Source organism: Haliotis rufescens, unplaced genomic scaffold (assembly GCF_023055435.1).
Source record: "Haliotis rufescens isolate VD_foot unplaced genomic scaffold, xgHalRufe1.0.p SCAF_2, whole genome shotgun sequence".
NCBI classification, from domain to species: domain Eukaryota; kingdom Metazoa; phylum Mollusca; class Gastropoda; order Lepetellida; family Haliotidae; genus Haliotis; species Haliotis rufescens.
Window position 1 is genome coordinate 74,638,441 of NW_025963890.1, and position 27,920 is coordinate 74,666,360.

The 27,920-nt window shown below is 41.2% G+C and overlaps 1 protein-coding gene across 7 annotated transcripts in view; it reads right to left on the bottom strand.

The window, feature by feature from the left end:
- Positions 1-379: 379 nt before the first annotated feature.
- Positions 380-27,920, bottom strand: part of LOC124133262 (inositol hexakisphosphate kinase 1-like) — a 63,176-nt gene continuing 35,635 nt past the window's right edge. For 4 of the 7 annotated variants that reach the window (XM_046497612.2, XM_046497610.2, XM_046497613.2 and 1 more), the window contains exons 2-6: positions 20,855-21,102; positions 16,831-17,008; positions 14,365-14,558; positions 12,309-12,484; positions 380-11,140 (exon numbers count right to left, since the gene is read on the bottom strand). In XM_046497612.2, the coding sequence (XP_046353568.1) occupies positions 10,658-11,140; positions 12,309-12,484; positions 14,365-14,558; positions 16,831-17,008; positions 20,855-21,047 (1,224 nt within the window). In that variant the 5' untranslated portion in view covers positions 21,048-21,102 and the 3' untranslated portion in view covers positions 380-10,657. Of the gene's footprint in view, positions 11,141-12,308; positions 12,485-14,364; positions 14,559-16,830; positions 17,009-20,854; positions 21,103-23,609; positions 23,717-27,920 lie in introns of those variants that run through there. The other 3 variants (XR_007222360.1, XR_006860902.2, XM_046497611.2) reach the window with 3 other exon arrangements.

Consider the following 27,920-nt stretch of genomic DNA (forward strand, 5'->3'; position numbering starts at 1 on the left):
CTTGAAAGATGGAAGGGTGGGCGACAGTCTCAGTTCTAGCGGCAGTTGGTTCCATAGTGTAGTGGCCAAGAACTTGTAAGATCTCTGACCAAATGATTTCAATCTCACTGCTGGGATTTTAAGCAGAAGTTCGTTGTCAGAACGGAGAGATCTGATAGGTGTATATTTGTCCATCTTCAATGTATTTCAGTCATTCGTCACCACTCACCTCTCAATTCGGCCCAGAATGGCACGAGTTGGTCACGAATGATGTTTCAGTATGATGTGGCGAAGGACTGAACCACTGGGCTAGTGCTCTCTGGGCAGACACTCTATCCAATACACCAATAAAGCAGTCATCGAAGAACTAAACGTATTGAATGATGACAAAGAAATCAAGTCATATCAGAGTAATTTTAATTTATGCAAAGAGAACAGATATCCTCACTCATACACTGATCATGTCTCATAAAATAATTGTAAACAAGAACACTTGCCTCGGTCCTGCGAGCCCATCAGAAGGCCTCTAGGGACAATGGCAGCTAGCATCAACTACGTTACCTATACGACTCACTATGAAGATCGCAGTCCTTCACGCACCGACACAATTACAAGCAAAGGTCATAATGGTGCTTGGGCCCACAAAAATTTCTCATTTCTGGTCTGGCTATTTTTCCTTATTAAAATTATTTTTGTACACAAGTGCAGTTAACTCTGTACACTTACACTGGCAGGTCTACACATATATCTATAACAAGTGAACATAAATTTGCATTCTAACAACACAAAAGGAAAAATAGTCATTGCACTAATTTTTCTCATTTTAAATAACGAGAAACAAAAAAACGTTTTAAGGGATGGTGTCCTAATTAATGCTCATGTAACACCCAGCATTATAGAACAGTTGTACAAGATATTTATTTCTAATACATCTAATACATTAAAAATTTAAAAATAAAAAATGTGCATTTAAAAATATACACTATATTCAATATTGACATGTTCCTTCTCAAAACATTTATCATCATAGTCACATCCTCAGATAGATGAAGGTGATGAGTTGACAAGACAAAAATAATATCTGACAGCAATTGTGAATATGATCACTGAGAGACGGCCTTCACACGCAGAGGACGCAACCCGTAGCAAAATATGATACAGACTTCCGACCAGCAATAAATCACACAAACATTTGGAACATACATTTGTTCAAGGGCTCACCAATATTAACAGTGATGCTGTTTCAATCATATAATCATGAATAATTCATGAAAAGAACCTAGATAATGTTATAATGCGAGTCCAATATGACATAGAGATCATCTACATATGGCATATGAAAATCACATTAACAAACACGGACAAACATCCGTCTTAAATGAATAATCAATAATACATGCAAATATGTTCCAGCACAAATCATAATGGGACATTAATTTGTCCCATTGTGTGGATAGGTAGTAGGTCTACTAACCATTTTGTGAATACCAATACTAACTGTATCCTACATACCATAAACCTGTGATTAATGATCAGAGAAGCCATAGTGAGTGAGTGAGTGAGTGAGTATGGTTTTACGCCGCTTTTAGCAATATTCCAGCAATATCATGGCGGGGGACACCAGAAATTGGCTTCCCACATTGTACCCATGAAGGGAATCGAACAAGGTCTTCGGCGTGACGAGCGAACACTTTAATCACTAGGCTACCCGACCGCCCCCTGATCTTAAACTGCAGTTATACTGAGTGAGTAAGTGACTTGGGTTTAACGCCACTTTTAGGATTACAGAGATATCACGTAGTGTCAGCTTAATGCTTAAAATGGCAACGGTCTGGAACTTTCTCATTAAGGTAACAAGTAAAGTGTGTGCAAATTTGGTTTAATGTAATTTTGAAAAGAACTTCAGTTAAATCACAAGGCGAAGAGGTCCTAGACATTTACCACTCTGGTGAAACTTTGGTAACAAGTCAAGAGTGTGTGAGTACGCCACTTTTAGCAACATTCCAGCAATATCACGGCGGGGAACACCAGAAATGGGCTCCACACATTGTATCCATGTCAGGATTCGAACCCCGGGTCTTTGGTGTGTTGAGCTAACACTTTAACCACTAGGCTAACCGACTGCCCCCAAGAGGTCAAGAGTAAAGGTTTGTAAAGTATGGCTAGGTCCTGCGAGCTGTTTGAGGATTTACAGTACTTGGAATACCTTCAAAAGATTGTGAACTGTAATCAGGTCAACACTAACCAATGATGCAGTCATCCCAGTGCACATCCCCTTCATCTCCATCCTCAATTGAGAATGCACGAAAACGTTAAACAAACTTCTCTATCAAAAGTTAAAAATTATACACCTTATTACTTCACGGAGATTATGTGACCATAGCTGAAATAAAATGTGCAATCAAAACCTTAAACCATTGTTTCAAATTTAGAGTACTGACTTCAGCTTATAATACTCTATTCCACTGGAATCTCACAGATAGTGGTTCAGCTCGAGTCAATAATTAAGGTCACAGACATTGTATATATCCTGGACATAATGTCACAGATAATAACTAGTTTTCCAGACAATGGATATATACATACACAAAATACTAGCAGTTATACACACTAGGAGTGTCACTATACAATCGTATCAAAACTTTACACATTTACAATTCTTCATTAATTTTGCATTCAGTTATGACAAGGACAATGGCGCTATCTCAACAAGGTGACAAAATATCCCATGGTACCTTCAAGCAAAGGCCTTCCCCAGCAATGGATCCAGCCAACATATCCCATGGTACCTTCAAGCAAAGGCCTTCCCCAGCAATGGATCCAGCCAACATATCCCATGGTACCTTCAAGCAAAGGCCTTCCCCAGCAATGGATCCAGCCAGCATATCCCATGGTACCTTCAAGCAAAGGCCTTCCCCAGCAATGGATTCAGCCAACATATCCCATGGTACCTTCAAGCAAAGGCCTTCCCCACCTGTAGCCTTAAAGAGGTAATAGCTAAGTTTGGATCATGTTCTTCAATGTCCTAAGTCAAGAGTTATGATCTTGAAAAAAAATAATTACCCAAATGAGGTCATGTACATAGACACAAGCATCTCAATTCGACACAAAACTAGTTTAAACCTCAACAACAATGAATGGCCTAAGCCCTGTTTCACAAACAAAAATTGCTGACACCATTACTTAACACGACTTTCAACAGCCCTTGGTCCAGAACCAATAGTCTTTGCACTATGCAGACTTTCTGCAAGAGGGTTATGAACATATCATAGACTGGTGGGAGTCTCCATAATGCATGTCAATGTTTCATGATAATCACGATTGACGTTGTGGGTACTCTTCTTTAATGATACAAACCCATATTCAATATTTTAACAGTAAAATGACATGATTATATTTTAAATCTCCTGTAACAATATGTTTACACTCCCCACAGCCAGCAGGGAACTGGGGATGGGGATGGCCAACTAGGGGTGGGACTGACCACCTTCCATGTGAAAAAGAGATGACAGCATTCTTCTTGATTAAAATATATGTCAGCCACTTCCCTTTGCAAGATCAACATCGGATTTGATTGCACACCTTCACTCAATGAATACAGGCCATAGCACGGAGTGGGTGAGTGAGTGAGTGAGTGAGTTGGGTTTAGCACATGTCTCATAGATGGCCTTGACCTCCATCTGATTGTCAATTTAGGAATCTTTTCTTGGCAATGCCTAACAATAAATCCGAAATGAAGCATGATATCACTAGCATCAGGCCTAAACTCATGAATGTCTCGTAAGCCTGACGTCTCTTAACTTTCACTGTAACATTCTTGTAAGGCTTACTCTCCATTCCATGAGACTTTTAACAATATAAACCAAAAGCATTAAGTTACGACAAAAACATGTAGCATTTACCTCCCAAACAGTTGTAAATCATTAGATCGCTGGCTTTCCTGTTTTATAACATGACATACAGCATGCCTTTCCATGGCCGGAAAGTTCCCCCTAGCTATGATAATGATCATAGACCTTAGTCGAAAAACCTTGTCAATATTAAGGGGCTACAAATGTTACACGAGTTTAATGAAACAGGGCCCAGGACTACCAAGGCTAACTGCAATGGTGTCCACACTTGAACATGTCTTGCCTTCTCGGCATTGAGCTATTAGAATTACAGATTATCTGTCGCAAGTGAAGAAATTTTGAACTTAATTCACAAGGAAAATAATTAGTGGTGAAAAGGTTATTTTTATATAACCAATGGTCCTTTTCTGAGAAAATGTATAAAAATGTATGTTTCCTGATGTCAGATGGAGATATCAGCTCTGTCACCATGGTTACTCTACTGTTGGAACAACATCAAATATAACTGTCATGACAACATGAAATATGGATGACATCATGTTGCTATGGGGCTCTTCAGAAACAATGTAAACAATGGAACAATTGTCACAATTCTCATTGAGGACTACAGAAAATAATTTCACCAACATCTGTGACCACATGGACAACATAAGGAAGTTATTGCCATGTAATACCATTTCTGGGCAACACTACAAGAAGACTAACGATACATCACCATAGCAACCACACATTGAGGTCTCCGTAATAATTACATGTCAGAAATGAACAGTTGTATAGGACTCCAGGTCTGTCAGAGTGCCAGATGTCCGACTATTGTCAGCCTGGGGTGAGGGCGGGTCAGTTTTCTCATTTAGCGTGTCATGCTGACCCTGTGTAAACTGTATGTTGGCAGCTCTATATTCCGCTGCATATTGCACGTACCTACAGAGTGAGTTGCTCGTTATATACAGTCAAGATGATACCACACATTTTTACCTACCCGTGCACACATAGATCCTTGCGAACACACCAACAATCTCATAGCAACATACACACATCACCACACAATACAGACCCATACACTGACAGCATCACTTCCTCTCACAGACATGTTGTCACATCACGCACGCACACACGCACGCACCTTTCCAGAGCAACACATTTCCTTCTCAAAAACACACTATCACACACTGAGAGTAACAAACATCCTTCTCAAAAACACACTATCACACATATCCTTAAACACACACTATCACACACTGAGAGTAACACACATCCTTCTCAAAAACACACTATCACACATATCCTTAAACACACACTATCACACACTGAGAGTAACACACATCCTTCTCAAAAACACACTATCACACATATCCTTAAACACACACTATCACACACTGAGAGTAACACACATCCTTCTCAAACACACGCTATCACACATATCCCAAAACACACACTATCACACAGAGAGTAACACACATTTTTCTCAAACGCACACACACACACACACACACACACACACACACACACACACACACACACACACACACACACACACACACACACACAATCACTCTCTCTCAAACACACATTATCACTCTCTCTCACACACACACACACTATCTCTCTCTCACTCACACACACACACACACAGAACATGCATCCTATTCAAACACACACCATCATATGATACACTCGCAAGAGCCAAACATCACATCTCACAATGCACACACACAATGACAGAGCACTTTATATGCATTCAGATAATGTCACACTTCACAAGTTTTCAGGAAGAACATTTCCAGTAACAGTTTAATATAACCTACAAAACCTTCAAGATTGAGAAATGAGACATTTTGTGCAGATTAAGTCATGTGAATATCCCAGACCTGAATAGAAGTGCTACATCAACTATTGTGTAGAATGGGTAAGAGAGATAAGTATAAGTATACATACAGGGGTCTACATCAATAGGATGCTCTAACATGTCTGAGGCGTGAGCTAAAGTATCTGTATCTGGCAATCCAATGAATATGTTTTAAGTATTACAACAAGAGCCCCTTGATGGATGGGGAGAATATTTTCCTTTATAACATTTCAAAGATCTTCTGTAACCCATTATGTTGACTTAGTCCGTGTGCACTAAAGATACAGCTGCTTTGTCTCCATCTACATCTTGATGGCTTTGAAAACAGAGCAATTCATCAAACATTTTTGTGAGCTACAAGATCAGATCAGAAAAAAGTCCTTCTGCTACCAGGTGTTGCCAGGGGTACCCAGTTGTATTGGAGACGGAACGACAAAGTGAGACAAGTTACTGTGATATCATTTGTTTCAGACCAGTCTAATCTGACTCGACAGGTATGTTAATTGAACTGGACTCCAAACCAAGCTCTGGCACCGAATGGGCCTGGGAGTTCATCATAATGTAATTAAGATATAACTGACTGGACAGTCAAGCACAGTGCTGGAGGTCATATTCCAGTTTCAGTTTTCCAATCCTACATAGTACCTTCACACTGATATACCTGATCACCATGTACAATGTTAATGATCTACTAATGCAATACCATAAGCAGGATAAGAGTCCAATCATTTGACATTCTGCAATTTTTTGAAAAAAAATAATTGGTTCCCGAAAATAATGCCTCAGGTTTTACAGAAATTGTTAGCTGGACATGCCATGTGTCCTGAGAGTCTGTGCTGTGGAAAAAATAAAAATTGTTTCTTTCCTTTAAGAAACAAAATGTATGACCCTAAGAGGTACTCTTGTTTCCTTACAAAAATCCAGGACGCTTTCAGATTATGGAAAGGTCAGTCCCAAACCTGCAATGTATAATTCATGATAAACTGGTTCCCTTGCCCTATTATTGCTATGTGTGACTGACAAATAGTTTGACCTATCTCCCACACCACATCAAGGTCAATGTACATGATACAACAACACGTATTTGTTTACAACAACAAACAATCAAAATTTCATGATGAAAACAAGCCCAAGAACCCTTTGTCACCCACATTTTCCAAATGATACTATTGTATGGTGTATGTCTCATCATTTCCAATCTCCTACCTAATGGCAGTTTCCAGTGTATCTGTAACCCACTGTAACCTCTGAAAGAATCAGGAACTTTTTAATCAGGTCAATAGTATCAAGATGATGGAAGTCCTTACGAACAAAGGCGTGCAGATAGAACTGGTACAACAAGCAGGTGTACATACAGTCAAGTCCCGTTGATCCGACATGGCTGGTTGCATAGGATTATGCCGGATAAATGAAATTAAGTAGTACCAACGTTCGTCGGTCATAGTTCACGAAAGGTTCTTCTGACGTGACCTGTAATGGGATGTCCCCGGCGATAGCGAGAATACTTGTATCTGATTTTAATGAGATTGAATCTAAGCATGTGATTAATACTGTTTTCCTTATTTAAAGCATCAATTAATTATTGTTAAGGAAAGTCTATCTCTGCAGCTTTGTAATATGCAGCTACCAGCTGACTCGTCTCGCATCAAACCACTGACTGAATACTCACGGGCAGATAACCACAGAGTATGCTGATCACTGTGTCGGATTAATGAGTCTAAATAGCATTGATTGAATCTGTTCCCATCATTAGTGTCAGATAAACCTGATTGTCGGATTAACAAGACTTGACTGTACATTTAAATATGCACTAGTCAATTTAGGACATCAGAAAGGGAGATCACTCAGGTTAGCATAAATGGAAATAATTCAGGAAATCAATAAAGGAGATAACTCATGATTTCAAGAAGATAACTCTGGATATCAAAAAGGGAAGTAATTCAGGACATGATTAAGGGAGATAATTCAAATGAGTATGGTTTTAAGCCGCTTTTAGCAATATTCCAGCAATATTACGGCAGGGGACACCAGAAATGGGCTTCACACATTGTACCCATGTCGGGGAATCGGCGTGACGAGCGAACGCTTTAACCACTAGGCTACCTGACCGCCCCCGAGATAATTCAAGGTTAACAACAAGGAAGACAATTCTAGATATTGATAAGGGAGATAAATAAGTACATAACAAAAGAGAACTGTTCTTGGATATGTGTTCCATTACTATTATCTGGAACTCTTGAAATGCCCGACCTTAAAATCTTTCTCGGCCCTCACATAGATATATCATGCTACTATTCTGTTTTAAAGTGTCTTGAATATCAAAATAGGCACAATCTAGCATATTCAACAACACAACCTTACTAGGTCAAATCTTTCTCTAATTTCACTATTTGTCTAGTAGCTGAGGACCATGTCATGGCATAATATTGAGTATGAGATTAGGATGCATATGACAACATGACAATGACCATGGCATTATAACGGGCATGACAGGAGGAGGATGGCTCATAATGGGTTTATTGTAACAATGGGGGTTGCAAACATGGTCAAGGTGCATGGTAGAGGAAAAGCTATCCCTGAAATTGTTCTGGCAATACATGATGAGGCAAAGCATGGCATTATAACATGTTAGACTGTACATATACATACATGTGTCTAAACCACATCACTAACTGGACTGCTGAGTGTGTTCCAGTAGTACAGCCAATTATGACATGACCATATTTGTAGCATGTGAATCACACTTGATGGAGTCGCTCAACCATTAAAGCTTCATGGTCAGACAGCCTCAACTGTGTATGGACATCAAGAAATACCCTGGGTCAAGTGTGACATATTCTGTGACACATTCCCAACACATTCTGTGACATAGTAACACAATCCGTGATTCATTCCGCAACACATTCCACAATACATTCTGTGACATAGTAACACAATCTGTGACTCATTCTGCGACACATTCTGTGACATAGTAACACGATCTGTGACTCATTCCGTGACATATTTCGTTACTCATTCCGCGACACATTCCACGACACATTCTGTGACATAGTAACACAATCCGTGACTCATTCCGCGACACATTTCACGACTCATTCCGCGACACATTCTGTGACCTGTAACACGATCCGTGACTCATTCCGTGACACATTTCCTGCCTCAACCACGACACAACAGGGCAATCATTCGTCACAACATTGTACATAAAACTGTACTTACAGTCAACAACTTATCAGGAAAATACTAAAATGGCGTTTCAGAGGACAGAAATGTGTGACACACGTGTCAAAAACGTTGCAACAGTGTCACAGACTGTGTTATGTAACAAGGTACAAACACTTCTTTTCACGACATGAAGTCTGCAGTAAGAAATATTTCAATTATCAATTTCATTAAGTAAAAGTCAACAATGGATGCAACCTCAAGTGACCCTTGAAATCTGATACGTCAAAGTTCCTTATTGACATAAACAAAAAAATAAATCACAAATGCTGGTGATTAGAATTAGCTTCATAAACCAATATTCATTTCATCTTTGCGATGTCCCAAACTGACTGTATAATATGTTATATAATTAACAACTTAAAATTCGGACACGAAACATCAAAGTATGTAACCATATTCCTATGCTGATCAACAAAAAGACAGATACGAGATGGTACTATGAATATACCAATATCCGCTATATATTACTGTCTTGTCAAAAATTGACTGTATACATTGTATATGACTAAATCTCCAACTTAAAACATGGACACTAAACATTTAAGTATGTAATCATATGTCAATGCTGAAAAACAACATATACTACTCAAAAGAACTAAAGGACCACGTGATTCTTTCATATTTAGGCCAGGTCATTTTTGATGGGGGGGATGTGGGATTGGTCTTAGGACTGTATCATATTTTGTCGCCCCTCACCCCCATTTTATTTAACATGTGTTCATCCCCAACACCACCCACCCCCCCCCTCCCTCTGCCAAATGGTAAAATTTGACCATCCCACACCCATCTTTTCTGTGCCATGACAGACTAGAAAACATCAGGTGGTCCTTAACCATTTTTTAGTAGTACAGATGACAGATGGTATCATTATTAAACCAATAACCGCTACCTCATGTATATCAAACTTTGTGATGTCCAAAATCAACTGTATATGACTCAGGCCTCAATTGAAAATTTGCAACCAAATAACAAAAGACAGACGACAGTTGGTATCTAGATGGAATATGTCTGAACATGGCCGATCATGCAACACTCATGGAATGTGATTCAACCACGACGGCTGTCTGATCTACGACACTTTGACACATAGGAGGGTGAGGGACACATCTCCTCTTAGGCAGCTGAAATAAGGCAACACACTTCACTTCCATCCCACAGGATGTAGTATTATGACGCTGTTCATTATGAACACAAAGTACATATTCCCAATCTCATCATAATCAGATCCTAGTTCTTGCTTCCACTAAACAAAGATCTGAGGACATCCCATTAAGGGTCACATCAGAATGAACTTTCATCCGACCAATCAGAGCGTCGCTTACCAGATCGCGAAAGTGACAGTGGGAAGTGTTTTCTAATCTTAAAACCTCAAGAAGGTTAGCATGGGGTATTCAAACAACAGTTACGGCTTGTACGACCGATCATGTCAAAATCATCTATCTTTCACTTCAATAGGATAAACATTTGAACGAAAGAGATGTTGCATAGCACGTGGGAAGTACCCAAGTAAGCTGCTTTCTGATTGGCTAATGTTAGTCATTTCATAGGTCAGTCAAAGCAACGCTCTTTTCGGTAGGATGTAAGGTCATTATGACATTACCTGTATTGGGATGTCCTCAGAAATTTGTTTAGCGGTAGCGAGAACTAAGATCTGATTTTGAGATTGTACATATTCCTAAAAAGGAATTATTTTTACAGATCACAGACGCTGACAGAACGTCGATGAGGGGATGGCATGAAACATAATGTTATAAGGCTAGGACGAGTCTTCATTACCATACTTTTCCTGTATGTCTTTCAAGAACTGAATCAGATTCTTCAGACCAAACAAGTAACCAGAGTCGGGGCCTTTGTGCACCACCTCGTCATCCCAGAATCCTTTGCGAGTAGCATGTGCAAAATCAATCATTTTGATTTCAATGACTGGATGGCTGTTTTCCTGCCAGCTTGGGGAATCACCATTGGCGTTCTCCTCGCTGGAATCCTGGGATATTGTCTCCTCCTCCTCTCCTCCATACATGATGAGGAGAGAGCTGGAGTAGAACCGGAATGTCTGCTGTTTCATTAGCTGCAAGTACAGTTTTTCTAGACGCTGGACGATGGGCTGAATGACACATGTTCGCAACGCATGTCCATTATGTAGGAACTGATATAGCGTGTCCTTGAAGGTGTCCACCATCAAAGTCCGACCGAAGAACTTGTCCCGGGTAACATAGATGCCTGTTGTCTGCTGGTACACCTGAAGATACAAGGTTAATGGGCTGAACACAGTGTTTCCAGTGGGTTTTCAGAGATCTATTTAGTTATATAACAAGCATGAAATACTCATATCCCCCGCCAATATGACATATCCGGTTGTGTGCAATGCATTAGCTCCTGTGAACTATGTTAACTGGGCCTTTTAGTAAATGGCCTAATTGCAGCACTAAAAAAAGTTATTACTGGGGTTGTTTTGCCATCTGCAGTTTATGATAGAATATGTAACTGTATTTGTAATGAGTAAGGATAAGACATATGGACGAACATCTTCTTTATTACAATTAGGAGCAATGGAGCACCTATCTATGTGCCACGTTTGGTTAAGAAATATGGTATGGTTTTCAAGATCTGCTCCGGAAACGACGACTACAACAATTTTCAGTCTAAGTCAAAGTCTTTGCCATGGAAAATCGAAAAATAATTTCTTTAAACATCCCAAACTATCAAAAAGCACCAGTTCACCACTAGACCTATCTATGTGCCAAGTCTGGTGAAGAAATATGATACGGTTTTCAAGATCTGCTCCGGAAATGAAATTTGACGGACGGACGGACGGACGGACGGACGGACGGAATCAGATTTGTGGCAGGGGATAATAAAACATGCACAAGTGAAATCTTATAACTGAAAATGCAACCAAGTGCATATCAACAAATTACTAACCCTTACTTGTCCACACAAAATTGATCCTCGCAAACAATCAATACCTCTACAGCTTATTCACCATACATCATTAATCCTGTAGTACGTGTAACTTGTCATGCTTTCTCAGGCGTGAGGCCAGCAAACTGTGGGCACTTAAAAGAATATGTGCACATGTTCCTATTACATTTTACAGCAATGCATCATTAATATATGTGTGACGCTGACGGCAAGATGGGCTGTTTCAACTCTGATTAATTTATGGGACCAGGGTGTAACCTGGTTTTGCTTGGTGTAACTTAGTTTTCATGTCAACATGCACCTGGTGCAAGTAAAATCAAGTTCCTTAAATCCAGCCCAGGTTTTTCATCATAGGAACCAAGAGTGAGTGAGTGAGTTGAGTTTAACGCTGCTTTTAACAGTATTCCAGTTATATCACAGCGTGTCAGCTTAATGTGGGAGGAAAGCAGGTCTTAGACGATGATGCAAGAGTTATTTCTCCTGACCTGCATTCCACACATTCGTAGTCCAAGCGACACAGATGTAGTTGCTGCACACTTCTTGACCTGAGTTTCCCGTTTTTCCGCAGTGGCATCGTCCCCATGCTGCCGTGGCCCCATTTTCAGATCCAAGATACATGGGTACCTGAAATGTGCTGCTACGTTCTCAAGTAGGATAAATTCTTGCCAAGTTAAGAAAAATGGCTAAGTGACTTTGGAATTATCACCAATGTTTGCATATGTAATGGTCAGAAATAATATTTTTTTGGTAAATAATAATTAATTATATCTTAAAACGAATAAGATTGTATTATGTTTGGATGACATACATGCTTAATTGAAATTTTTATCACAGAAGCCGATCTGGACCAGGCATTCCCGTGACTGAAATTTTGGTCAATAATCCCAGCACCAGAAAGGACCACAGGAACCCGTTGTTGGTCAGTAAATAAAACTATATACCCCCTATATGTTCTCTAACGACCCCCACCCCCCCCCACCCCCCCCCCCCCCCACCACCCCCAAACCACCATACACACACACTTCATCATATTTGACTCCTGGGGTGGAATTTGGGTTAATAAATTATTTGTATATTTTCATACTTTTCCTATACTATGCATTTCGTTTTTCTTTCGATGAAATTTCTTTTGAACACCACAAACCAAAGTTCCCAGCTACAAAAAATATTACACCCAAACTCATCCAGCACCAGCATGGTTACCATGTTAAGCCAAGCCAAGCACCACCCTAAGCTGGTGTAAAGCCAAGCCAAGCACTACCCTAAGCCGGTGTAAAGCCAAGCCAAGCACCACCCTAAGCCGGTGTAAAGCCAAGCACTACCCTAAGCCGGTGTAAAGCCAAGCCAAGCACCACCCTAAGCCGGTGTAAAGCCAAGCCAAGCACCACCCTAAGCCGGTGCGACCTGACCCCAGGGACCCTGACCCCCTGACATGACACAATTGACAGAAAACAACTTCTTTATTTTTCTGTAAAGGCTATGTTTCGGTATAGATCCTTATACTGTTGTTCTTGCTTAAAAACGGTATAGGAATCCCTACAGATGTGTCACCGTTACAGTAAAATAAAGACATTGTTATCTATAAGTTGTGCGTACTTTGTCATCCATCAACTTCTATGTGATGACCATCAAACATTTCAAAAAATAATATTAATTATTCCATTTTAGACATTTTTCAAGAATGTTATGGGAAGCATTTTATTGTTGTATATTTTATATTTTCCAAACACACTTTTCAAGGCATCTGTGTATGAGTGAGTGAGTGAGTGAGTGAGTGAGTGAGTGAGTGAGAGTGAGTGAGTGAGTGAGTTTAACGCCGCTTTTAACAGTATTCCAGTTATATCACGGCGTGTCAGCTTAATGCAGGAGGAAAGCCCAAAGTGATGCAGGTCTCAGACATTTACCACTTTGGTGCAACCCAAAGCACGGATCGCGGCGCCTTAGACGACTGGGCCACCCATGCCCCCGCATCTGTGTATGGTAACTGTCAACAGGTGGCATGACTAGCTTGTTAGGACTTTGAAATGGTGAATACATCAAGTAACCAGATAAGGGACCACCTCATCACCTGCAGTGCAGGGACTTGGGGACACTAACCTGGCTAGGCATTTAGCAGGGATTTAGCAGGGATTTAGTAGGGATTTGGCAGCGGCACGGGCAGTTTATGAAAATATATAAGAAAGCTACGTGATAAATCAAAGAACAATGAAGAAGGAAGCGTGGTTTATTTTACGATAAAACTTTGTTCTATCATGATATCAGATTCGAACATGCGCTCGCAACTTGATGACATCATAGATTGGACAACGTTATTTTTTAAAGGGAAGTGTCCAGTGAGTTGTTCCCCACAGATTTAGCTTGGCAACGTAGATGAATGCAATGGCCGAACGATCGCAACTAAAAGTGGGAGATATATGGCAAAAAGGTATTAGGAGAAAAGGTACAGATAATAAAAGTGAGGATTGTGAGAATATGCGGGAATACAAAAATTTATAATGGCTTATCTTTATGCCATGAAGATAACACTGCCATGAAGGATACTGGACTGATCTGGGTCATGTCGGTCCTGCCTCATGCGAGCCACCTGCTCCTTGTGGCATTTCAGGCTCCAGGGATTCAGAGAGGCCTTGTTGTTGCGAGCCTTGCCGCCACTGCCGACGTCGGGTGTGAAGTAGGTCTTGTCCGTCCTGGTGCTGACCTCGATACTCCCGCTACGCAGCAGCTTCATGCTGCTTCTGTAACAGTTCCACCACACATCAACATCACATCAACATCACATCAACATGACATCAACATGACATCTACATCACATCAACATCACATCTACATCACATCAACATCACATCAACATCACATCAACATCACATCTACATCACATCAACATCACATCTACATCACATCAACATCACATCAACATCAACATCACACAGAACAGAGTTGGAAACACCTAAATAGTTTCAACAGTGTATCAGTAATATATGTCAGCATTACGCGGGAGAAAAATAGATGATGCAGGTTTTGAAGGTCTTAATGTTTAGGTCACACCCATGACCTTCAGATTCTGGAAAGGGGATGCAACTCTGCACAACTGAAGCACCTTCAATGCCTACACCACCAATTCCTCCAAGTGGAAATGGACTCTCCCTTAACCGATCCAAAGCTCAAGCTGTGCTTTTCACTTGCCCAACCTCAAAAATATTCAGTCAACATGCATATCAAACAATCCTTTGAATGCAATATTATCATAGCAATTATTTCTAGGTCTACCTAGAAGTTATGTGTAAATTCACTAGTCAAGTATTGTTACAAAATACTCAGTGGAAATCTAAATGGAAAAAAAACAATATCATGGTGGCCAGTAAAGTAAGCGCTTATGGACCACACAAACCAGGTATATTGTGAGTAGCACTCCCCACCATCGGGCTAGATGACAAGCCAGGTCACAGGTAAGCCATCCAATACACATTCAGGTGTGAGTATGACCAACCAATCCCCTTCCCTTGTCACCTGCAACAAGCATTGGGTACAGGCAAGCAGCCTACTCATGTTGTGTTTGTTTGTGTTTCCTGTTGAACACCACACTCGGCAATATTCCAGCTCTATGCATGTGGCCTGTAAATAATCAAGTCTGGGCCAGACAAACCAGTGATTGATATTGTGATCACACCATTGGGGTACGTCGACATTCAAGTCACCAAGCCTGACCACCTGATCTATTTGGTAGCCTCTTACGCCCAGCATGGGCTGCGGGGAACCAAATGTAACCCGGGATCCTCACGGGGTAAATATTGATGTGGACATTAGCATAATCAGAGGAGGAACTTGATAACCACTCGGGCTCCGTCTCACAAACATGACAAATCAATCATAACACTATGGCTGTCATTCCTCCTATACCTTAACACAAACTTATGATCAGATGAAAGTCGCAACACTATGAGAGCTTCGCAAAACGGGGCCCCAGGATTTTACAGAAATTAGTGAGTGAGTGAGTGAGTATGGTTTTACGCCGCTTTTAGCAATATTCCAGCAATATCACGGCGGGGGCCACCAGAAATGGGCTTCACACATTGTACCCATGTCGGGAAACGAACACTTTAACCACTAGGCTACCCGACCGCCCTCAGGAATTAGTAGACACTGACTTCAATTCCTTATCAACAACTAAACGCATCCCTGGCATGCAATTATTGAATGGGTGTAGGTCAACATGCTAAAAGGTCTTAGAGTTGCAGACAACAAGCTGTCACTCCAGTATCCTGTGTGGTGATAGTATTACAAACACATCCTATCTTTGTTTGTTTCTTGTTTAACACCGCACACTGCAATATTCCAGCTATATGACGGCGGCTTGTAAATCTGGACCTGACTATCAAGTGATTGACATCATGAGTATCTACCCACGCAATTGGGATACAATGACATGCATCAACCAAGTCAGCGAGCCGGACCCACTGATCCTGTTAGTCACCTTTTATGGCAAGCATTTGCTGCTGTCACTTGCTGAAGACCTATTCTGACCCGGATCTTCGCAGGTGCATGTTATCTTTATTATGTCTGGAGAAGCATTTAGATCAACTCTAGATCAGATAATAGCATGTCATTGCTATTTAACCATAATCTCAAAATGAATACGTTTATAACAAATTTCATCAATAATTTCCGACAATGTTGTATGAGCTCGCCATCTTCAAATGGAAACACCCTTGCAGCGTTAGAAATTGGCACTAGTCCTGTAGTCCTTGCCAAACTGCCCAATAGTTAAGGTATCCTAAGGACTAGTAGAAATTTGCCATTTTTAAGGGTTTTGCTATATGTTATCATTATAAGGATTAGTGGACTAAAAATGTTAGTTTCTATTGCTGCCTTGTTGTATGTATTGCATCCAGCACGCATCATTTTGGTTTTATCTTATCTGTGATGACTATTGGAATTTTCATCTCATCATGGTTCTAAAATTCAACTTGTATGTTTGAACTTGTCCACAGATGAAGGGAGACAACTCACTTAGTTTGTTCCAGTCTGTTTGACAAGGGTATTGATACAGCGGCTCCTGACATCTCCGAGTCACTCTCACTGGACGTGGGGGAACAGGAGTTGCGGTGATTTTGGTTCTTCTGTAGTGGGTAGCCAATCAGCTTGATGTATCCATCACTGTCCTCGTGGAGCTTCACCTCAATCATACCTGCAACACTCTCACAAGATTAGGTCCCAGTCAGCAGGGGGGGGGGCAGATATGTCTCAATATGGTGGGCTGATGGACATATGCCATTTAGATAGATAGATGGGTAGATGGATAAGTATATAGAAAATCAGTCACCTTAAAAAAAGTGAGTGAGTGAGTGAGTTATGTTAAATGCCGCTTTTACAGTATTCCAGTTATATCACGGCGTGTCAAGTTAAAGTGGGAGGAAAGCCCAAAGTGATGCAGGATGTTTACCACTTTGATAAAACCCACGAGCACAGATATGGTGCTGAAAAACCTAGAAACATAATCGGGGCGAACCGGGATTCTGGCATGCCCAAGGGACGCAACTCTGCACAGCGAATCGCGGCGCCTTAGACATGTTAAACGACTGGGCTACCTGTGGGCCCCATTTTAAAAAGAAAGATGAAGGTAATTTGCCTACACAACTTCAAAAACTCCTCTTACACAGCGAGAACAGCAGCACATATAATGTCCTTATTCCTCTCAGGCTAACACTGCCTAATGTTCCTGATGTCGATAACGATCGGCAGAACGACTTGTATGCATTACATTATATGGGACACGGAAATGTAAACACAAATTGTAGACAAACATCCAAGATGACAATACATCTATATAACAGCCCCCTGTGTGCATTCAGAGTGACACCTGCATCATGCACAGAGCATGCACAAAGCATGCACAACATTTACACAAGCCTAGCAGCATAAGAAACCAGGTCCAGAACCAGAAATCCATTAGTCCTTTCAAACATCTTAATATTTATTCAGCCATACAATCATTTGATATGGGTTGATGGGTAGGATAGCGTTCATGTTATTTAAACAGTAAATACCTGCACTTGTTAGCATGCATGGAATATCAGGCTAGCTTCAACACTGACCGACCAGCTTGTCAATGTGACTTCCACCAGGAAATACTCTCATCATTTCTCGTTGAAATTCAACATGTTCAAATCCTTAATTTTTATTTGTTTATAATATTACATATTTTCATAACCTACAAGAGGCGACTATACTTGTAAGAAGCGACTATGCTTATCGTAGGAGGCAACTCTGCTTGTCATAAGAAGCGACTATGCGTGTCGTAAGAGGCGACTATGCATGTGGCAAGGTTTTGTTCTCTGAATATCAGAATAAGAGGACTGTAGTGGTCACAGCCTACATTCAATACATTATCTTTTATCATGATTATTAATAGGATTAAAGAAGTGAGACATTTCTTACTACATAGGGTTTGTATGATTTTGATCTTTCTAATCACCCTGACAAAAAAGTCATTACTGCACCAGTTTTATGTTATATTTTCAGAGTGTGTCTGTTGCCCTCAGTGGGTCGAATGAATAAACCAATTACACAACTGATAAACCTTGATAATAGTCATGACATTCTGCCACTGTAACCACGGTAACAACTGCTTGTAATATCACAGCGCATCATCAGCAACATATATGTGTCCTCTTACTTCAAACAGTTCTAAATAATATTGTCAAGCCAAAATATGTTTCAGTGGGGGTGTGGGGGTGTAGTGTGTGTGTGTGTGTGTATATATATATATATATGAACTTGTTTTTGTCGCTATATGGCTGAAATAATACAGAAGTGACGTTAAATTTGAACATGTTTATTCTCTCTCCCTTTCAAACATTTCATTTGGTGACCCTGTTCGAGGTAGCCACAATGAGAGCCCAGAAAGACACCTGGTATCTGCTCTAGAACACACTCCCTGAAAATATTTCCACCATGGTCAGATTGTAGCACCTTAAACGAACAGCACGCCTAACAATGACATTAATCATGTTAATAGCACAATTAATGATATTCAATACGCAGTATTCATAGGGAGTGGTACTCTTCATAAAGAAACTAATTAACTGCAAAGCAACACCCAAGCTTGTGTTTTCTGGGCAACTTGCCCAAGTCTTCAGAACATGTGCTTTGAACAGTTTATCAGTCCGACTCCCCACCGTGTCATCAAGCTGGGAGACGCAGCTGCACTGGGAATTCCTACTGTGAACTACTGCCAGTACGCTACTAATTTGCTCACCTAACCTTTTTCACAAATACACTAAAATAATTTTCTTTTCTGAACTCCATGTCTGAACACCTTGACGTTGTTGACGAAATAATTTACTGGTGTCAATACATCCGGTTGACATGACTTATCCATGTAACCTACATGAGGGTTTACAAGGATCATTTCAAAACCTGGGATTGGAGATGCTTGTTTCAAAACATGACATCAGGATTTGAAACAAGGCTTTCAAGCACTAGGTTTAAAATGCCACAGTATTCCATGGGGAAACAAGCATGTGGCATTGAAGACCTATTTTGCCACAGTATTCCATGAGAAGATCCCCACACGACAAGCCTTGGGTGCTGTGAACCCATTCTGCCTTAAAAACATCCCCACACGACAAGCACTGGGTGCTTGGAACCCATTCTTTCCCAGGACCCTCACACAACAAGCACTGGGTGCTGGGAACCCATTCTTCCCTAGAAACACAAGCACATGACAAGCACTGGGTGCTGGGAACCTATTCTGCCCCAGGACCTGCACACGACAAGCACTGGGTGCTGGGAACCCATTCTTCCCTAGAAACACAAGCACATGACAAGCACTGGGTGCTGGGAACCTATTCTGCCCCAGGACCTGCACACGACAAGCACTGGGTGCTGGGATCCCATTCTTCCCTAGAAACACAAGCACATGACAAGCACTGGGTGCTGGGAACCCATTCTACCCCAGAACCAGCACATGACAAGCATTGGGTGCTGGGAACCCATTCTACCCCAGAACCAGCACACGACAAGCATTGGGTGCTCGGAACCCATTCTGCCCCAGAACCCCCACACAACAAGCATTGGGTGCTTGGAACCCATTCTTCCCTAGAAACACCAGCACATGACAAGCACTAGGTGCTGGGAACCCATTCTTCCCTAGAAACACAAGCACATGACAAGCACTGGGTGCTGGAACCTATTCTGCCCCAGGACCTGCACACGACAAGCACTGGGTGCTGGGAACCCATTCTTCCCTAGAAACACCAGCACATGACAAGCACTAGGTGCTGGGAACCCATTCTTCCCTAGAAACACAAGCACATGACAAGCACTGGGTGCTGGGAACCTATTCTGCCCCAGGACCTGCACACGACAAGCACTGGGTGCTGGGAACCCATTCTTCCCTAGAAACACCAGCACATGACAAGCATTGGGTGCTCGGAACCCATTCTGCCCCAGATCCCCCACATAACAAGCATTGGGTGCTGGGAACCCATTCTACCCCAGAACCAGCACATGACAAGCATTGGGTGCTGGGAACCCATTCTACCCCAGAACCAGCACATGACAAGCATTGGGTGCTCGGAACCCATTCTTCCCCAGAACCAGCACATGACAAGCATTGGGTGCTCGGAACCCATTCTACCCCAGAACCAGCACACGACAAGCATTGGGTGCTCGGAACCCATTCTGCCCCAGAACCCCCACACAACAAGCATTGGGTGCTTGGAACCCATTCTTCCCTAGAAACACCAGCACATGACAAGCATTGGGTGCTGGGAACCCATTCTACCCCAGAACCAGCACATGACAAGCATTGGGTGCTCGGAACCCATTCTACCCCAGAACCAGCACATGACAAGCATTGGGTGCTCGGAACCCATTCTACCCCAGAACCAGCACACGACAAGCATTGGGTGCTCGGAACCCATTCTGCCCCAGAACCCCCACACAACAAGCATTGGGTGCTTGGAACCCATTCTTCCCCACACTGCCAGTTGTGCCTACCACATTTGCCCTGCTTTAGTTCCCCTCTCACCTCTATACTGTGGTGTGAACTCCTTCAGTTCCTCGGGCAGCGTTTCATAGAAGAGTTGTTCCCGGGGAATGAGGGGCTTGCATAGCGTGTCCTCATTGAAGCGTAACATGGAGTGATGGCCGCCGACCTGATGGTCAAACGGCTCTAGCTGGACCGGCCTCATCGTGTTGCTCTCCATCAAGTGTTCTGGCATACTGGCCCGCACACAGCCACATTAACACAACTGCTGGGAGCACTCCTTACAGTACCTGAAACAAACACATATATTATTAAACTTTTGCACATCAAGAAGGCTAGGGAAATTTCATGTCCGTGTTCAAACTTTAGCATGCGTGTGAAGGCATCCTTGACATCCTGTTGGAGGTCTCAAGATTCAAATACTACTGCAGCGAATCTAGTGAGTGAGTGAGTGAGTGAGTGAGTGAGTGAGTGAGTGAGTGAGTGAGTGAGTGTGGTTTTACGCCGCTTTAAGCAATATTCCAGCAATATCACGGCGGGGACACCAGAAATGGGCTTCACACATTGTACCCATGTCTGGAATCAAACCCGGGTCTTCGGCGTGACGAGCGAACGCTTTAACCACTAGGCTACCCGACCGCTCCTGCAGCAAATCTAAAAAACACAGCTGCCCCAAATTTCAAAAGTGTCAAAAGAACATTTCCTCCGATTCTAAGGTATCCACACATGCATGACCCATGGTAGGAGAATGGTGCTGCCTGGCCACAGATCACAATCAAGGTAAATCTTTGATTGGAATCAACATGAGGCTGGTCCTGGCAGCTGAGAGATGCTACTGAGCCCAATATGGGACCACTCGTCTAATGAAGCTCATACAATTGTAAGGAACAGGGCACACAAATAAAAAAAGATCTCAGGTGATCACTCTTATAATAGCTGGATTGTGTAGGGTCAATGACTCCTTTTTCTTGACGAGGTCCCCAACCTGGCATGAGCTCCTGTCAGGTTCTATGGAGGGTCAGACCTTCAGGCAGAGGTATCAATCACATCTTCCCGAGGCAAGGGAGTTAACTGACTGTAAAAGTCCAGTTTCCAACTTGTGAAACTAGGTTGGAATTTCCAGGCTCGATCACAACGCCAAAGTATCTATCATGAGTTACTGTATATCTTGAAATTAATGCGAGCATGAATTAAATGTGAAAAATGCGAGTGGTCTTTGCTCGCATTAATTAACTTCGCATTTATGTCTCCAAATGACTATCAAAAATAAAACGGCTTCGCTGCACACTTTGGATAGTGGAAATACCAATTTGAATATAAACACAAACACTGTTTATTGAGCAGCAATTGTAAGAAGTATGTAACAATGTAATTCAAAGAACAGGAATTACACAATGGGCATCCGGAGAGTTATCACTGCTGGGGTTAAGAGTTCTACCCACTCGTGTCAAGTTTGTTCACACCTTCTCCTCATACCAATCAGTGAACTCGGTTGTTGGTTCAATTATTTTAGTGCCTTTGAACTTCCTTAATCACACTCAACAGAGTCAACGTATAAACTGTGTGTTGTTTTTAAGAAAACACTGTTTATTGTTTTTACGGAAGTGCTCTACTCAGCGCTAATAAGCGGTGCTATTTGCTGTTTGATTGGATTAAGGTAACGATACGTATCATTCCACTGGAGATGGGGTGGAGGGATTGGCAATGATTTTGAGTCGCATTTTTGGCTAGGGGTCAGCAGTCGTATTAATTTGGAGACACATTAATTTCCAGATTTACAGTATGTCCCTTCTATGTCCCTCCTACTGACCAATCAGATTCAGTCTCTCATATCCCTTATATTTGCTTCAAGCAAAATGACAGCGACCAGTCAAGATGATCTGATTGATAATCAAGATCTATATTGTAGTAAACATGATAAAACGGGTCTTACCCCGCGAATTGCATCAAATCACTTGATTACAAGCATGAAATTGTCAGCCAAATATCTGTCGACGCCCAGTTGACGGTACACATGCTTTGCAAATCCTGCAGTCAACCGATATCTGCACGTTGAAATCCATGTTGTTCATGAACTGAATGTCTAGTTTGTTACGTGTTTTTGATTGGACTATGCATAGATTCGTTAGTCCTGCCAAAAGGTAACGCCGGAATTCCGGCCTAGTTCAGCAAGGGTGGAAACTGGACTTTTATAGTCAGTTAACTCCCCTGCCTTGGGAAGATGTATCAGTTATATCCGAGTAAACAACCATCAATCAACCTTGTAAGTAAGACTAACTGCAGAACATGGCGGTAGAAACTAACAGTTTCAGTCCATTAGTCCTTATAATGTTAACATATAGCAAAACCTTTAAAAATGGCTAATTTCTACTAGTCCTTAGGATACCTTTACTATTGGGCAGTTTGGCAAAGACTATAGGACGAGTGCCAATTTCTAACCCTGGCCATGTTTCAGCTGTGGCTGCAACTTAAGAAGATACAGTTTTCATCCTACCCACCTTCTGACTCAGGGTGCATATTATGCACAGGGTGAGATTTCCAATTAAGTAGAATGCACTGGGGCAGGTAAAAATCATCTTGTGCAGCCTAAGCTAAGAAGCAGTGTGAAGTGAGTGCAGTCGGTAAAATATTCAACATACAGAAAAAAAAAACACTTGCTAAATTAAAATATTGTAAAAATGATTCTTTCATTTCGTGACAGGCTCAACGTTTACAACCTGTTTGTGTACATTCCAGATCACCAATCTTTGATATATACACCTATCATTTTTCCTAGCATGTGGTGCAGTCAGTTTACCTGTTGTCACATGGTTGTGCAGCCAGTTGTGAACTGCAGTCTGCAGTAGGTGCAGTGGCGAAAACAATAACAAAATCACACCCCGATCCAAAATCCAAGATGGCTACCTGGCAGGGAAAAGTGAAATTCAAACTTTAATGCCTTGAACATGTTGAACAAACTCAAACCCCTTATTATGCTTATAGCAAGTAGTAGAGGGACAATATACCGATCTATTAGTGCATCGCGATTGTTTACTTCTCGATACAAGAATCGATCACAGTCACACACTAAATTAAAAAGATGTATTTTAACCTTTAATGTTATCTTTAATCATGTTACTATCTGTAACACCAAACACTAATTAGTAATGAAAAGGTGAATATTTTCATCCATTGCCCCACACTTGACACTGCCAAATGCAAATCGTCAGTGTGCCAGGTATTTGGCCATTTGTCTGTGAAAACAATGGCTAACGCACCACAAATGAGAGTGAGTAAGTGAATGACTTTGGTTTCACGCCGCTTTTAGCAATATTCCAGCAATATCACGGCGGGGATCGAACCCGGATCGATTCGGCGTGACGAGCGAATGCTTTAACCACAAGGCTACCCGACCGCCCCACCACAGAGAAGAACACATGCAAGTATCGTGATACATATCAGATCGTGAGCAAGGTATCGTGATACATATCAGATCGCAGTTGGTGTGTCGTCCAAGGTCAAATACCATCAAACATCCAAACACAATTTAACCTGAATCCATCAACATCAGAAGCGATTTCAGAGAAGAAGTCGAAAATGTAAAATGCTGAAAGTGTCTGAGCTAAATGTAAACATGAGTGGGACTGGGGAGACTTGAAACATCCGACTAGGCTGACAGGGAACATATGCTGCCAGTCAACAGCTGGCCCCATCTCAGGATGGGAGAACACAAAACTCTATTATTGTCGGCCAACACAATTTCAAGCAGACATCCTGATCACAATTAAACATAATTCAGCAGCAGAAACAGCAGAAACATGATAAAGACTATTTTAATTTAAATTAATATTTTATAATCATGATAATTAGTCTTAAAGTTTTGGCTCACATGGCTGATCTTGCTAATGGCTCATGCTTAAATGTTTTTATTATTTTCCAGATTGATTGTGCTATAGCCATGGTAGCTCTCTTACAAGCAGTCGAAACATTTTATGTATTCTTGCGATGTATATTGATATTCGGAGACATTCGCCACTATCGTCTCGACCAAGTGTCTTGTACACATTTACAACACAAGACCTTACACTGGAGATGTTGTAAGTAAGTAAATGAGTATGGGTTTAAACTGCTGTTAGCAATATTCCAGCAATATCACGGCAGGGGACACCAGAAATGGGCTTCACACATAGTACCCATGTGGGAAATCGAACCCGGGTCTTAATTGTGACGAGCGACCGCTTTAACCACGAGGCTACCCACCACCCCAGAGATGCTGTACATGCCTTCATCCGTGCACAATACATGAAACTTTAATCATCATAATAACAGAAAAATATGAACAAATAGTACATGATTGTCATGATTATCATCTATTATTTATATCACATTATTTGTATTTCTAAAACAACATACAAAGCTCTGTATCAAGATTTAGTTATTGGTTATTTTATATAATATTTACCATGTTTACAAAACAAAACATCTCACTTGGGTAAATTTATTTGAGATGAAATGCTGCCCAGGAGGTTGTGGTGCCCTAAGCCACTGGATGCCATATCAGGCAATAAAGACAGACACACGAAACATGCAGAAACCAAAGGCCTTTATCCTTGTATCATGGTCACATATGCAAAATTGTTTTGTGGCTACTTAGTGTTAAAAAATCTCATCAACAACACTGCTTAACTTGACATTTATTTTTCACAAAATCAATGGGTAAAAGTTGATTCTTTGCATAACAAAATAACCTCCCCTTGTCTTCTTAGAAAAGCTGACATTTTGGACACTCTAACCATAAAACCAACAATAAAGAAGCATATTAAAATTATACAATAGTTTTCACCCAAGTAATTATTGATTCAAACCCCTGTAGGCAGTATGTCAGTTATACGACAACAAATACTTTCACTTTTATTTGTGTACATGGTGTCTAGGTAACGGCACAAAATTGTACCATGTAAACTAACATTGACCAAATTGGCATCATTGGGAAATATCAACCGATCAAGAATGTAACATTTCGGCAAAACCTGTGAGCTGTTGCAGGGGTTTATCTAGACCTGCTCACAGGTCAATGGTTTGCCCTATGTCTGCAGCAAATGTCATTAACAATTCCCAAACTGGAATCATTAATTTCCCCATTCATGTAACAACTAACAACTAACCACTAATCTTATGGCTGTGTAGAGGTAACCTGTATTTCACTGATAACAGGGCCAATATAGTGAGGGAGTTGGGTTTAACGATACTTTGAACATGTTGAACAGTATTCCAGTTATATCACGTGGTGTCAGGTTAAAGTTGGAGGAAAGCCCAAAGTGATACAGGTCTCAGACGTTTACCACTTCCGTGAAACCCACGAGCATGGGTATGGTGCTGACAAACCTGGAAACATAATCAGGGCAAACCGGGATTCGAACCCACAATCATAGGTTTCTGGCATGCCCAAGGGACACAACTCTGCACAGCAAGTTGCAGCGCCACAGATGACTGGGCCACCCGTGCCCCCGGACCAATATAGAGTAAGAGGTTTTAATGCTAAATTTTAAATTATTGCATTGAATGTAATCTCCTAATACAATGTTAGCATGGTTAAAATACATCTGAAATTTACAAAAATAAGAACTTTAAAAAATCCGAATTTCTAATAAAATAATGATTTTTCCCAAAAAAATGCCGTCCAGGGAGACTTAGTATTGAATCTGAGAAAAATACCTGTGTCTATGAGGTGGTCCATCTGTTGAACAGGTAGAAAATATTTTACAGAGTTAGAAAGCACCTCCCATGGAGAGTAGGTGTGTGGCCAACATGAGCCAGGAAGTGAAACACGGAACTGCCTCAGCCACATGGATAATCTGACATACATATGTGCATATCTGTCCTCACAATATGGCCTAATCATGTTTCACCTTCCCCATACACATCTGCCCCATTCAATTGGGTGTTTTGGGGGGACTTAATTAGTTGTGAACTTGATGAAACTTGCAGCAAGTCATAGCAATATCATACACGCGTGAAGATCAAGGTTAAACTTGATCTTAAGCAGCCCATGCTAGTCAAAAGATTTGTTTGTTTGTTGTTTAACGCCGTACACAGCAATATTACAACTATATGATGACAGTCTGTACATAATCAAGTCTGGACCAGATTTTCTGGACCAGCGATTGACATTATGAGCATCGATCCATGCATCAACCAAGTCAGCGATTCTGACCACCCGATCCTGTTAGTCGCCTCTTACGACAAGCACAGTCGCCTTTTACAGCAAGCATGGGTTGCTGAAGACCTATTCTAACCTGGACCTTTACAGGTGCTTGTTGTAAGAGGTGACTAACAGGATTGGGGGATCAGCATGGTTGATGCATCATGGTACACAATATTCACTATATATATCTACCGTATTCGACGTAATAAGCGCCCCGCTCTAATAAGCGCCCACGGTTATATTTGTTAATATATTGGCTCGTGAACAATCCCAATTAGCACCCCTTCCGATGGATCAATGTACACAAGACTCATTTATTTGCGTATAATACGCACTCCTGTGTTATATGCACCCTTAATTAAGGGCAATTAAATTCTGGAAAAATATATCTGTCGTACATAAACATTTCAGGCTGTCAGCATAAACCACGGAAACTCTGTTTTCGACAAAGTAATATTCTAATAAGAGCCCCCTATTTCTAATTTATATATGATGTATATATCAAATACATTGATATATAGACAAGCCACATAATGATATTCCTATATTTTGTATATATACAACCTAACAACATGACAGTCCCATCATGGCACAAAGTATGAAAAACCACCAATGTTGAACATTCGAATACATTGTTATCACCGACATGTTGACAGTGAATAATCATTAGTTTGAAACCCAACCAATGCTACTATCACGCTTATTGTTCACAGACTCCCAGCATGGACTACACTGTCCCAATACCCAACACACTGTAACGTGTACAATGGATACCAAACATATTACCTTGCACTGATATCAAACATCAATCAACAGCACACATATCCTTGTACAGTGTCCATGGTGTATGTAGGGTAAAATATACAAACATTCAAATAGTATTTCTCCATCAAAAGAACATCTGTTCCCCAAACAGGCACACCT